The sequence below is a fragment of the Camellia sinensis genome, chromosome 7 (genome assembly GCF_055761805.1).
Source record: "Camellia sinensis isolate YWXY chromosome 7, ASM5576180v1, whole genome shotgun sequence".
NCBI lineage: Eukaryota > Viridiplantae > Streptophyta > Magnoliopsida > Ericales > Theaceae > Camellia > Camellia sinensis.
In genome coordinates this window covers 136,535,133-136,549,844 of record NC_138967.1, presented here as the reverse complement: position 1 = coordinate 136,549,844, position 14,712 = coordinate 136,535,133, and the positions used below count along the sequence as shown (strand labels likewise).

The 14,712-nt window shown below is 35.8% G+C and overlaps 1 protein-coding gene across 1 annotated transcript; it reads left to right on the top strand.

Moving 5' to 3' along the window:
- Positions 1–911: 911 nt before the first annotated feature.
- On the top strand, positions 912–14,647 carry LOC114270622 (small ubiquitin-related modifier 1). Its single transcript, XM_028212150.2, has 3 exons — positions 912–1,176; positions 13,973–14,122; positions 14,292–14,647. Exons 1-3 carry the CDS (start codon positions 1,087–1,089, stop codon positions 14,355–14,357), a joined length of 306 nt encoding a protein of 101 aa, XP_028067951.1. The 5' UTR covers positions 912–1,086; the 3' UTR covers positions 14,358–14,647.
- The last annotated feature ends 65 nt before the right edge of the window (positions 14,648–14,712 follow it).

The window sequence follows — 14,712 nt, the reverse complement described above, 5'->3', positions numbered from 1 at the left end:
CCAACTAATTATCATACATTTGTATAATATTTTTAGATATATAACACACAGTAATTTTACATAATATGTTTCATATATATAACCATTAATTTGTAATAAATTTCATATATTAAATCACTTTCACACTCATTTTTACATTGATATTTTATTAGAAGTTAAAAAATATATATGTATTAACTATAGCGGAGTGGAACAGTTCGGTTGATGGATTATAAATTTTAAAGTTTAAACTGCGGTTAGCAGTTAGAGCGGTGTGGATTGATGCAGATCGGTGCAGTTTTAGCGAATTTTGTGGTATTTTACACAGCTCTACCTGAAACCTAGAGAGAAGCATACTCCTATATCCCTGATTCTTTGCTCTCAACCAACTGAGCTACCCTTACGGGTTAATAATCTCACACAACTTAACTCTAAAAACAAACTAGCTCATCTAACTCTAATAACAAACGAGCTTTTAAAGTCACCACTCGCAAGAAAACTTGTTTCAAAAGGTATGTTTAGACTATAGGGAGTTAGTTTGATGTGTGAAAACTGACCCAAAATACCCTGCATAACCTTAAAAAAAAAAAAAAACTCTTATTTTGACATTATAACCTTTTCTCAGGTTTTATTGTGCGAGACAAAGCACAACAATGAAAGAATATTCCATCTATTCTTAGTTTTTTATTTTATTTTTTATTATTTTAAAATATTAACCTTTTTAAAAAAAAATTAATAACTAAAATGATATGAATTCCTTATTTTGTTATTTTTCTAAATTCACAAATACAAAAAACTTATGATAATTAATATTTTCAAAAAAAAAGTTAATTTAAAAAATTAATATTTTTAAAATATAATAATTACACTACTAAAATAAATAAATAAAATTTAGATTCTCAAAATAAGAATTAATATTTAAGAATTAAAAAAAAACAAACAAACAAATAAAACAAAACAAAACAGCACATGGAGACGAAGAAAGCAACGAAACCCTCCGTATCTGTGTCTTCTATACATATAGACACATAAGTGTGTCCAATCAGAATCCATTTTAACATTCGATCAAGAAATTATATAGAGAGAGAAAGTCTAGAGAGAGAGAAAATGTCGGGCGTTGCGAGTCAGCCGGCGGCGGAGGAAGATAAGAAGCCCAACGACCAATCGGCTCACATCAATCTCAAGGTCAAGGGCCAGGTCTGTAAACACTCATATATGTATATATGTCTCCGTCTCTCTCATGAGTGTTTGTTTGTTGATGAATAGTCTTTTTGGTGTTAAAAATAAATGATTTTTAGAATTCGTTTTTAGGGTTTTTTGGTGGAAGTGTTATTTGCTTTTATGATTAAGATAATTTGGGGCTTTGTATTTGTTTAGTTTATCATTGATTGATTGTAGGCTTGCTTAATTCACATAGGGTTTCGTGTTTTGTGATTGTTGCATAGCAGTTCATATCATAGTCCTAGTGGATTATAAATTAGGGGTTTGTTTTTTGGGTTTTTGTTTCCTACTAATAATTTTGGTGTTTTCTTGTGTATCGTGGGTTAGTTTGATGATGGATTGTAATTTTTTTTGTTTACATTGATATGGGTCTGTAATAATTTACTTAATATTTAAGAGTTTTAATTTGGTTGATGGGTTTGCTGAGTTTGGTTGTGCATAACATGTCTTGCGTTTACAAGTCTTGTTTGCCACTGCATGTAGTGTTTTAAGTCCAAGTCAGTTGTTTGAAGTAGTGAGATTGCTGTGGTTTAGTATTTAGATGCATCATCACAACATTAAGCCCTTATTCCTCTAGTGCATATTGTGTTGTGCTAACTGGACTGTATTTTGTTACTAATTTATTATGCCGTTATTAATTCAACAATGAAGGAATTGAAATACTCACCTATATATTGAAATCTTTACATATCCTGACTAATTTACTAATAACAATTAAAATCCTCACTAAAATTCTTTTTAACATTAATAACAATATCAATTGGCAAGATTCCGAAAAGTGAAGGACTCATGCAACAACTAGAAGGTCAAAAAGGAACCGCGTATCTAGACTCCAGTCAATATCCAATTGTAGTTGGTGTTAATTTTCCTATAACTAGAAGGTCAAAAAGGAACCGCGTAGAGAGGGAAAGGTTGTAGATTCAAGTTTTTGTTTTTGTGATTTGTTGGAGAATTTTAATAAGCAAATATGTGATACTCAAGGAAGGCTAGACTAGGAAAAAGGAAAGTAATGGAGAAGATGAATGAAAAAGGAGCAGGAAAAAAATATAGCTGACAATGAAACCCTCGTAGAGCCTTTGGGTTGTGAGCTAAGTAGCACTAACATGTGACACAGATTTTCAAAAAAAATATAGAACACGAATAAAATTGAAAGATGACGTGGTATATTAATGTGGATAATGATTTATGAGAGTTAAAAGCTGTAAGACAAGAAATAATTAGTTTTTGTCTAACTATATTTGAGAAATTAAATTTTATTACTCCCTCCATTCTAAAATATTAATCCCTTATTTCATTTTTCATTGTCTCAAAATATTAGTCTCTTTTCAAAAATTAAGGACAAAAATAATATGAATTTTCTATTTTTTCCTTCTTTTAAATTCATTAACATAAAAAATACAATTATGACAATTGATATTCTCTAAAAAATGTATTATCAGAGGGTAATTTTGAAAAATCAATTTTTTTAAAGTGCAATAATTGTATTACCAAAAACAGTTGGATTCCACAAAAGGGATTATTTGTTTTGGGACGGAGGGTATATATATATTATAATTTATACATACTAAAATATTTAATAAATATAATCAGAGTAGGGTTGGGGTTGGAGTTGAGGCGGGGGAAATTGTCATTCTTGGGTGAAGGATATTGGAATGGGAAGGAAACCGGAGATGGGTTGGTGAGATTTTGTTGATATTTGACTGCAATCCAAATCGATTTATTTGCGATTTGGTGATGAGATTGACCAAGAGGGTGGTAGGTGTGCATCGGGGTTCGTAGTTGTGTCGGGTGTGCACCAAAGGTTGGGATTAGAGGAGGTGGGGGTTGTGGCGGTGTGTCAGTGATGTTAGTGGTTGTGTTGGCTGGCGCAGCGATGAAGGGATGTTGTTGAAGGCATGGTTATCAAAATCGTGATCCGGATCCTACGATCCTAAATTATAAAAACGATCCAAATCGTTGTAGGATCGATATTATAGTGGGATCGCATATGATTGTATGGGATCATGTAGAATCGTATAGGATCATAGATAGAATTGTAAGTAGGATCGCTGGTTTTATGATTTTTCACCTTATTTTTAATATATAATCTTGATTTGTATTCTTAGCTTATTTTTAATAGAAAGTAGAATCTTACGATTCTCGATCCAATCCTACATCCGATCCACGAGACTCTCTCACTGATTCTATATAGGATCTCTATTTTAACAACCTTGGTTGAAGGATATGAATAAGAGAGGTAGAGGGGGGGAAAAGAGGAGCAGTTGAGTACATTGACTAGTAAGGATCAAAATTTCATTATAAAATATTGTAACTAAATTGGATAGTAAAATGTTAATTTGTATTGAAAATAGTTAGAAAATAACAATTTTTGTCAAATCTTTTTGATCACCTTCAAAAATAAGCTGGAGTTCCATCTTGACATTATGGATGTTGGATAGTGCCCACATGCAAAGAGGAGAAGTTTTTAGGCATTGTGTGTTTTGACGTACAATTCAATTAATCAAAAGAGTAGATCAAATCTTAATAATTTCATTAGTCATTATTAGTAATTGAGTGCGGGAATTAATTTTGTTTCTTTTAATGCGTTAAGGATTTAGAAAGTTTGGTTTATATGAATTATGGAAACAATAAATAAAATCTCTCATTAAATAAAAATAAAGAAAATATTTGTACGGGGGAAAATATTCATTACCTTCCGTACTCCTCGCTCCCAAGCTCGTCTTGCTCCAATAGAATCCTGTCATACTGCAAACAAACAAGGGTGAGCTACTCGGCGGTTGGGTTGCCAGAAAACCCCTTCGACAGTTAAGTTAGCTTTCTTGGAGAAGAAGAGAATAGAGAGCACTGTAGAGAGAGAGTGGCTAAAGGTTGCTTACCCTTCTGAATCTGGTCACACCCTTTATCTAGGCTGGCTATGTAGCCCCAGATTGTGCTCGCACTACCTCTGCTGTTATTTGCTGGACGCGTGGTTGTACTGCCCTCTCCATTCCTCACACGTGTACACGTCAATACTGCCAAACAACATTGGCCAAACCGCTAAACAATATTGATGCGTGCTCAAAGCGGATTTTTCTTCTTCTGCCATTAGACCACATGGAATGCCCCAACCGAACGATCACTTCCAGCACCAACAGAATGCTAGCTTAGGATATCTTTATGCCTAGCTAAATCACGCCGGCTCCCAAGTCGGCTTCGTGCTCGATCAATGCCTAAACGGTGCTGCACTCTTATACCAGTTGGTCTCGGCATGTCGGTCGGCATCTCGGCTATAGACCGCGCCCCTTGCACATCTTGCTCGGTCCTCGTATCCAGTTCACACCATGCCTAGTTCAGCCCATTCTCGCAGCCCAGACATGACCCTCTTCAACGTGACGCCTAAGACCACAAAGGTCTAGATATCGTGTCCATGTTGGTTAACTTGGCCCAACACCACATTTCGTGCTGGTTTGGCTCAACCCAACACCACGTTCCGTGTTGGTTCTACTCGGCCCAACACCACATTCTTCATTGGTTTAACTTGGCCCATTGTTCAGCACAAATCTCCCTCTCAATATTAATTATTGCAAGTGTAATTAGGATAATAATGAAGAAGGGAGCTACAACCTATGAAGCATGGACACTCCAAAATTGATGCCGTAGCAGTGTCTGACACGCGGACACGCCGGGGACACGGGGACACGCCGTGGACACGTACGGGACACGCCAGATGGCGTGTCCCTTTAATTTAATGATTTTTTTGGAAGGGGACACGGCAGGGACATGGAGGGGACACGCGTGTCCATTTCTGGACACGCCATGGGACACGGCGGGGCTCGTTTTTGAATTTTTTATATTTATTTGGGGTCAAAGTATAATATTTATGAAGTAAAAAAAAAAAAAAAAAAACAAGCCCTAATCGACACTGAGTAAGAGAAAAATCAAACCTGCCTTCTCTCTCTCAGTCGAAGCCCTCTGAAGTTGATCGAAGCTCTCTCAGTCGCAGACCTCCGACGTCGATCGCAGCTCTCTGACATCGATCGAAGCCCTCCGACGTCGATCGAAGCCTCTGACGTCGATCGCAGCCCTCAGTCTCTCCTTCAGTCGATCCAATCGTCTTCGAGGTGAGCCCCTCTCTCTCGCCTGTCTCCTACTCTTTCGCTCTCTCTCTCTCTCTCTCTCTCTCTCAGCTTTCGACTGATGAGATTGAGTTTTATTTTTATTTTTATTTTTTTTTACGTTTATGTTTTATTTTTATTTTTATTTTTTTTTACGTTTATATATTATATGTAACATACTCTTTTTTTTATTTATTTTTTATTTTGATATATATTAATAAGCCTCTTTTTTTTTTTTTTGATATATATTATATATAAGACTCTTTTTTATTTTTATTTTTATTTGTTTATATGTTTATATATATATATGTAAGAACTTTTTTTTTTAATTATATGTTTATATATATATGTATATATATAAAACTGTATTTAAATTCTGTTTTTTTTATTTAAACTCTTTATTTAGATGAGACTGTTTTTTTTAATTATATGTTTAAATTCTGTTTTATTTAAATTCTATTTAAGCTCTTTTTTTTGTTTTTTTTTATTTTTTTATTTATCCTTCTAATGTTAATGTTAATTTATAGGAAATGCCTACTTCTTTTTTTTCTTCTTCTTTGTCTCTTATTTAGTGTTTTTGTGAAAAATATTGTTGGATGTTTTCCCCTTATATTTATTGTTGGATGCTGGATGTTGAATCTTTTGCCTCTCTTATATTTATTGAATTAATGGTACTATATTAGTGTTTGTTAATTTTGATTTAGAATGAATGTAATACGAATCTACATAATAACACATAAAAATATATATATATATATATATAAAAAAAAATCGCCGTGTCCCCTGCCGTGTCCGTGTCCCCATTTTTTGGAAATTGCCGTGTCCCGTGTCCGTATCCGTATCCGTGTCCGTGTCAGTGTCCGTGCTTCATAGGCTACAACGTTTATGAATATTTTAACCTACATAATGCAATCTTTGTTTAAAATTTTCATGTCTTGAAAAGTTAGAAGAAAGTTAAACTGGAAGTCAAAAAGTGTTGATTTGGAGCTATAACTGAAAATAAAGCATAAAAAATAAATAATGAATGCTCATGCTATGAATTGGAGAAATAAATAAATTAAGCTTTTTTGTTCTTTTTCTTTTTCTTTGGTACACATTTATGAGCCTTTTTATAGGATATAACGTTGTGACTTGAACCCATGCCACAAATTTTCGAGAATGGGCCGAAGACCACAAGGATATCCACAAATGTGTTAATTGAGGGCCCCATATATATATATATATATATATATATTTTGATAACTCAGGGTGTTTGAGCCAGCTTGCGTGCACCTCTACCGTCCACTAACAGGGGACCCAATTAAAACCAGAGCAAAGTTTCATATGAACTAGCGAAACACAAGGATTGCTTCTCTCTAGGTCTCAAGGTCAAAACCTCTTAGGTGCTAGTATACACCACTAGACCAACCCCTGGGGGTTAAGGGCCCCATTCATATAACTAGTATCCACAAATTTTGAGGGCCTATTTTATGTGAGTAGCACATAAGTTTTAGACATTGAATAAAAAAATGAAAGCACAAGGAGAAAAGAAAAGGAATAAAAAGCATGGGTACTTTAAAAATATTATCATAACAATGCGCGTACTGATAAGGCTGCACATGTAATGGGTATGTGAAATATGTATATGGTACTTTTTGAATGTTGGAACGATATGAGTACATTTTGGTTGCTTTTGTGTGTACGTCAAGGCATGAATGTTATTTTTAAAAAATATAGGGGTATTGGAGGAACTATATTGTGCCTGTTTTTAATAACTTATATAATGTATTTTTGCAATTAACAATTTTTTTTAAAATACTTGGGATCTAAGAAGCATGGACATGGAAACGGAAATGGACACAAATAAAGACACTGGTATGGACATGTGACATGGTGATTTTGAAAATATTAAGATACACACACGGCGGAGACAAGGGAAAAAAATTCTTATGTATTTTTATTTGCTATGTATATGAATATTAATTTAAGGCATACAATTTTATTATTTTTTTTCAATTACTCTCTGTGTTCATATATTTTATAAAAAGAAACTCACAAAGGTGTCTTGCGGCGTGCCCAAATAGAGGAAACGAGCGTCCACGAAATTGGCAGGTTGTGTGTCTTGTCCGACATTTGGACATGGGTGTCCTCGGCGTGTTGGTGTCCCATACGTGTGCAACACGGATCTGACACCCATTTTAAAGTGTCAGTGCTCCATAGATTGGGATTCTTTTTTGGCTTCCTCTTCTCTTTGACTCCCTCTCTCCACCTCGATTTTTTTTAACAATCCTCTTTCTCTTGGAGTATCTATCTTTATCTCTATTTTTTAACCATCTCTATTACTGTTCCAATTGTTACTTTTATTTTTTAAAATTTATTTTCTAATTGTTAAATTGTTGGGATTTTCTATCAATATGAAATGGAAAAATAAATAAATTATTAACTTGGTTTTTGTCTTGGGAGCTTCATTGGGATTATGGATGGCAACAGGTCGGATTTTTAGGGTTTTGCACGCAAATTATTAGTTTAAAACTCGAATATTTTGGTAATATAATTTTGTATTTTACTCTGATCCTGACAGTTTTGACCCTCCTGCCTACATAATTTACCCTATCCTATCAATGTTCTCCCAAATTTTTTTTATTAAAATAGGGTTAGAACAAATATAATCGGGTCGGGTAATTTTGCCATTATATATATTTATTATGGAATATTGTGTCATTAATTAGCAACCTTTGGAAGATGCAATGGTTTACATTTGCTACATTGATGACACGGTTTCTTCATCTGCAAAGGGCTTCTAGCATTGAAGAAATGAGAAGGCAATGCATTGGTACATGCATGCATGGAGCTGCCGATTTTGTGGTAGTTCAAAGGTTGTGTGAACAGTGCAAATGGTTCTCACCATTTTGATATGGGGTGTATGAAATGGGTAGAGTGTGAGAGAGGGGAGGAGTCTCTCCTATGGGGGTGAGAGAGAATGGTGAGGAAAATGTGTAATAAAGTTGTATACAGTGAGGGGAAAATACAGTAACACTGGGGTGAGCAATGGCTCAACTACATTGATATGAGGTTTAGGTAGTGGTGTGGGTTTTGTGTATTTTGGCCATCTCACATGTACTCTATTTTATGTTTATAATGGATTTATGTATCTCCCGTGGATGTAGGCATTTGAGCTAAACCACGTTAATTATTGTGTGTTTCTTTTGTGTATGCATATTTTATTGGGTATGCTTCTATTGACACATGGGTTCATATTTTAATGGAGTATCAAAGCTTAATAGGGGATTTATTCTCAACACATGCATTAGTACAAATTATAAAAATATATTATTTTATGGGCGTACCCCTGCCATACCAGTATCTTATTTTTGCAAGGTTTTGCAATATTGGTACCCATAACATACCCATGCCCACACTTGTACTTCTTATAGATTGGAAGAGTGTTGGTAAGAAGAGAGAGATGGAGAGAGTGACCTTGAGTCCATGACTGAGGATTTTAGATGAAACTAGGGATGACAAAAGACTAGGTATGGGACAAAGAGCCCTTCTTCCTGACTCTACCTCATCTAGGAGGACCCGTCCCCTCCCCCACTTTGCCCTAGGAAATGATCTCTTCCAGCCTTGACCCCACCTATCTAACAAAAAAAAAAATTTTGGTATGATCACTACAATTTTCATTTTCAATAATGGGGGTCTACGATCAATAGTTTTCACTTTTTCGACCGTCTTTTCTTCCATATGTATACATGTGTAATGTGTTAAAGGGAGTATATACTATGTACCAGATTTACTTCTAGTCATGGAAGGGGCACAACTTTGGGGTGTATTTGTGAGAATATATTTGCCTATATTTTTAGGAATTATTGTATTTTAGAAATTTGGAATGGTTTTAGGCATTCGAAATGGTTGTGATTATGTAATTATTTTGTGTAATTCATATTTCCTTTTTAAGCTTAGGGATTAGAGTTCTATATAAGTGATGTACTCTTTATTTCAATTATTCAGTTGAATATACAGAAATATGCAAAAACTTACATGGTATCAGAGCTAGGGTTTTATTCGAACTTGTTGGTCGAAGCCTTCCCGGTGTCACGAAGGCCTTCTGTGTGGTTCTTCGAAGTTGTGACATCCTTCTGATCTCTAGTCTGAAGTCACGACATCTCTGGTCTAAAGTCACGACCCTCTGCTCTGGTTCGTCTTCATCTTTCTCCCCTGTGCAAGCCTGCTCTCCCTCTGGTTCAGCCTCGCGACATCAGGCCCTTTCCTGGTTTGCAACTTGGTTCGCAATCTCTCTCTCATCTCGGCTTCAGGTTCTCTCCTTGATTGATATTTGTGGATGATTGGGTCAGAACTTTGGTTATTATAATTTTGACCTAACAAGGTTTTGAAGTCACGACCCTCTGCTCTGGTTCGTCTTCATCTTTCTCCCTTGCGCAAGCCTGCTCTCCCTCTGGTTCGGCATCGCGACATCAGGTCCTTTCCTGGTTTGCGACTTGGTTCGCCATCTCTCTCTCATCTCGACTTCAGGTTCTCTCTGGTTCGCATCCTGGTTCACGATCTCGGCTTCAAGTTCTCTCCCTGATTGATATTTGTGGATGACTGGTTCAGAACTTTGGTTATTATAATTTTGACCTAACTAGGTTCTGGTTATTATAATTTTGACCTAACTGGTTCTAATGCACTTCATTTTGACCTAGTTAGGTCAAAACTCTCCCTGATTGATATTTGTGGATGATTGGGTCAAAACTTTGGTTATTATAATTTTGACCTAACTGGTTCTAATACACTTTATTTAGGCCCTTCATAATTTTTCATAATATTGTCACCATGTTAGACAACAAAATTCAATTTATAACTTGCTACTGGAGCCAATTATGCTTCTTGGTCCACTGTTATGAAAAAACTTTTGCTTGGTTGAAAAAAATGGGGATATGTTTTTGGTTTTGTTTCTTGTCCATCGGATCCAAAAAAGGATGGATATCAGGCTACCTGTGACACTTGGGATTGTGATAATGCCAAAGTTTTAACTTGGTTTCATAATGCTATGGATGATTCCATTGGGATGATGTTCTCTAAATATACTACTGCCAAAGAGGTTTGGGACTATTTACAAGGGGTTTATCAGCAGTTCAACTTTGTCAAACAGTATGAGTTGGAAACAACTATTCAGAATGCTCGTCGGCAAGATCAGTCTACTCAAGATTTCTACATTGAGATGACGGGACTTTGGGATCAACTTGTTCTCATGGAACCGTCTAGTCTCAAGGTACTAGATGCCTATCTGCAGCTTCGGGAAGAGGATCATTTGGTGCAATTTTTAACGACTCTCTCCCCTTAGTATTTGGCTATCCGTTGTGGCATCCTTCATCGGTCTCCTCTTCTCTCTTGGGATGCTATTGTTCGTGACTCCTTTCTGAGGAAACCCGTCTTAAGATGGCTAGTCAGACTTTGTCTCCATCTGGCTTCTTGGGTCTTGCCAAATACTCGTTCTGATCTTGCCTATGTTATCCATGTGGTTAGTGAATTCATTTTTGCTCCTCGCTCTACACATTGGGCTGCTTTGATTCGGATTCTTTGCTATCTTCGTGATACTATCTTTCAAGGCTTGCTCTTATCTTTTATTTCTTCCTTAGACTTGGTGGCCTATACTGATACTAATTGTGTTGGTGATGTTAATGATTGCAAGTCTACTTCTGGTTTCTGTATGTTTCTTGGCGATTCCCTGATTTCTTGGAAAAGTAAGAAACAAACTATTGTTGCCCGTTCTACTGCTGAAGCTGAGTATCGTGCTATGACTCATGCTACTGCTAAAATTATTTAGCTTCGTAGTCTCTTATCTGACTTGAGTGTCCCTCAATCTTTTCCGACCTCACTCTATTGTGACAATCGAAGTGCTATTCAGATTGCCCATAACACTGTCTTTCATGAACGGACAAAGCGTATTGAGATTGATTGTCACTTCGTCCGCAAACATCTACAGTTTGGCTCTATGTTGCTTCCGTTTGTCACTTTGACTCTGCAACTTGCTGACTTTTTTAACAAGACTCACACCATTACTCGATTTCGGTTTCTTCTTGACAAACTCTTATTGTTTTCTACTAGAACACCTTGAGGTTGAGTAGGGGTGTGAAAATATATTTGCCTATATTGTCTATATTTTTAGGAATTATTGTATTTTAGGAATTTGAAATGGTTCTAGGAATTTAGAATGGTTGCGATTATGTAAATATTCTATATAATTCGTGTTTCCTTTTTAGGTTTAGGGATTAGAGTTCTATATAAGTGATGTACTCTTTGTTTCAATTATTTAGTTGAATATACAAAAATATTCAGAAACTTACAGTACCTCCATTGGTAGCACATTGAGGTGGTGGATAAGACAATGTTGTGCCTTCAATGGCACAAACGAGGGGGATGCACTACAGAAATGGTTGCAGCAGCAGTAAAGAATATAGCACATCTCTGTTTATGGAAAAACCCTAATGTTATGTTTGGTATGCTAGAATGGGCTGGAATGAATTTATGCATTCTCTTTCTCTTGTTTAGTATGAATTATGCAAGTGGGAATACCTATTTCCTCTTCCAAGTATAAAAGTATGTATTCCATTCTATTATGGAATCACCCTAAAACAATGAATTTGTTAGCCTCCCCTCTATTGTTTGCCACAGCCATGCACCACCCCTACCATCCCCCCCACCGTCTCCGTCGCCCCACCACAACCACTAACACCATCATTGATCTATGATTTATTTAAATTTGTTGTTACTAGTTTGGTAAAAAAAATAATTTCATTCTATCAGCTTAATAGGTATAACCAAACATAAGACTAATCATTGTCATTCCATGTTGACCAGCATTCAATTGCGTTCACACTTGAATTCTAGCTCCACTCTCATTCCATTCTCACACCATTCAATTCTTGCATACCAAACCTGCCCTTATACTTTCAATGGTGATAATGGGACATCATAATAAATTGGTGATATTTAGTAGTTTAATATATAATCAAGCCAAGGTGAGGTGGGTGTATACCCTTTTCCTACTCTACCCCAGATTAAGTTGGGTTTATGATTTTTACCCCTGAAACTTCCCTTACTCCATTTGAAGCCTTCCCAAACCCATTTCAATAAGGTCAGGGTGGGTTAGGGACTCAAACTTCCAAGCAATTTACCATACCTGGACGAAGCAAAGAAGAGGAGGGAGAAAAGGGTACTTGACACAATTGTGAACGTGACAATCAGTCATGAAAGTCTTTTTACATTTGCATTTTGAAACACCAATAAAAATATGGTTGTTGGGTTGTTTGGTTTTAATTTTAAACAGAGCTCCTTGGTTTGTTATTCCAATTTCCAACGAGGTTGACTGAGGTATTTTACCTATATGGTTTTGTTTTCATTTTTCGGGAAACACAAAAACTTGTTTAGCAAAATGTTTTCTAGAAAAGTTCAGGAAATTTTTCTAAAAGCCACCTTTGTAGGAAACATCAAAAAATTTCTTTTGCAAATTTCAAGTTTTCACACAAAAAGAGAAACCATACGAAAATGATTTTTTTAAAACTTTTCATTGCTTTGTTTCTTAAACAGATGAAACAAAAACGAAAACAGAACCATTATGTTCTGGAATTAATGCCTTGGAAATGTACTTTTGGTTTGCTTATAAGGTCAACCCGCATTATAATATAGATATTATCTTACCCAAATGCTTTGGCTTACAAATGTATGTTTGCTTTCCTTTTATTTTTGCAATTAGTAATGGGGGAACTTGCGTCCCAAGTCCTAATATGTAGATTTATTGTCCAATAGGTCTTATGATAATTAATGGCGTTTTACATCAAACACTATTAAAAAACGTCACTAATTATTAATTTTCAGCGACAGTTTGAAAATTGTCACAAAAAATGTCACTAATTATAATTTTAGCCACAGTTGAATAAAAATCATCACAGAAAAGCATCACTAATTTTTAACTTTCAGCGACAGTTTGAAAAATTCGTCACAGAAAAACGTCATAAGTTTTAGCAACAATTTATAAAAATCGTGACAATAAAAGTAACTAATTGTTAATTTTTAGGGACGTATGCAAAAAAATCGTCACAAAAAATTATTTTTAGCGACGTTTTTAGTAAGACTTATTTTCAATAGAACTTTATGGGAATTAAATCCAACTATTAGGACTTATTGGTAGTTTACCGTTAATGGTGTGTAGTGGGAGACTTACATGTAGGTCCCAATATGTGGACTTATTGTCCAATAGAGGCATTAATATCAAGAAATACAATATCGATTAAGGTGCTTGCCGGTTCTCCCCCTAAGCATTATGATATAGGCATTCAATTACGCAAATACTTTGCCTCGAAAGTAATTTTGTTGATGCTCTCTCTGTCATTACTAAAGGGGAATTACTGTTAGTTGATCCAATTGTTCTCTAACCTAGCTTTTGGCATAAAAAAAAGTGCTTGAATTTCTGCATTCAGATTTTCAGTATTGTGGCTGTTGCGAACCTTTTCTCACTGCTTTGATGAGAACACATTGAAATGACATTCTTTGATGGCCAAATGCTGCTTTTTCCATGGCCTGTTAATGTTGACCCTCTACATAAGTAATGATTTTTCTTCTATATTTTCATGGAACAACTAATGATGGGTCTGTTTTTTGTCTTCCTCCATACTAGTTGACCAAGATGTGCCTTCTTGTAGGATGGTAATGAAGTTTTCTTTAGAATCAAAAGAAGCACCCAACTGAAGAAACTTATGAATGCTTACTGCGATCGACAATCTGTGGAGATGAACTCAATCGCCTTCTTGTTTGATGGGCGGCGTCTCAGAGGGGAGCAAACTCCTGATGAGGTCTCCTCTCTCTCTCTCTCTCTCTCTCTCTCACACACACACACACACACACACACAGCCGGAAACCCCTTCCTTACCCACATACTGATGCATCCAAAGATGCCTCCAAATCGCATACGTTAGCTTCATGTACATTGTAATTATTTGTCTTATTTTCTTGTTGCTTCAGCTGGAGATGGAGGATGGTGATGAGATTGATGCGATGTTGCACCAAACTGGTGGATCAACTGTTTGAACAATGCACTACTGCTCCGTTAATTATGTGGATTTTAAACTTTCAGTACTTGAATTTTACATTTGGATGTTTGCTGGATGTTTAATGAATGGGCCAGTTATGACCAATGGATGGACAGTATGACTTGTGGTAGCAAACACACACTCTCTCTCTCTCTCTCTCTCTCTCTCTCTCTAAACTGGTATGTTGTTGTGGTGAGCCAAGTAATGAGGTTACCATATGTACTTATTCTGAAGTATTGTGATATGTGCCTAATTTTTAATTGAAATTGGGACTACGCGTTTCAGATATGGATAATTTTGTTAGGAAGATGTATTGGCTACTACAGTTATTTTGTTCAGTTTGTAGAGAAACC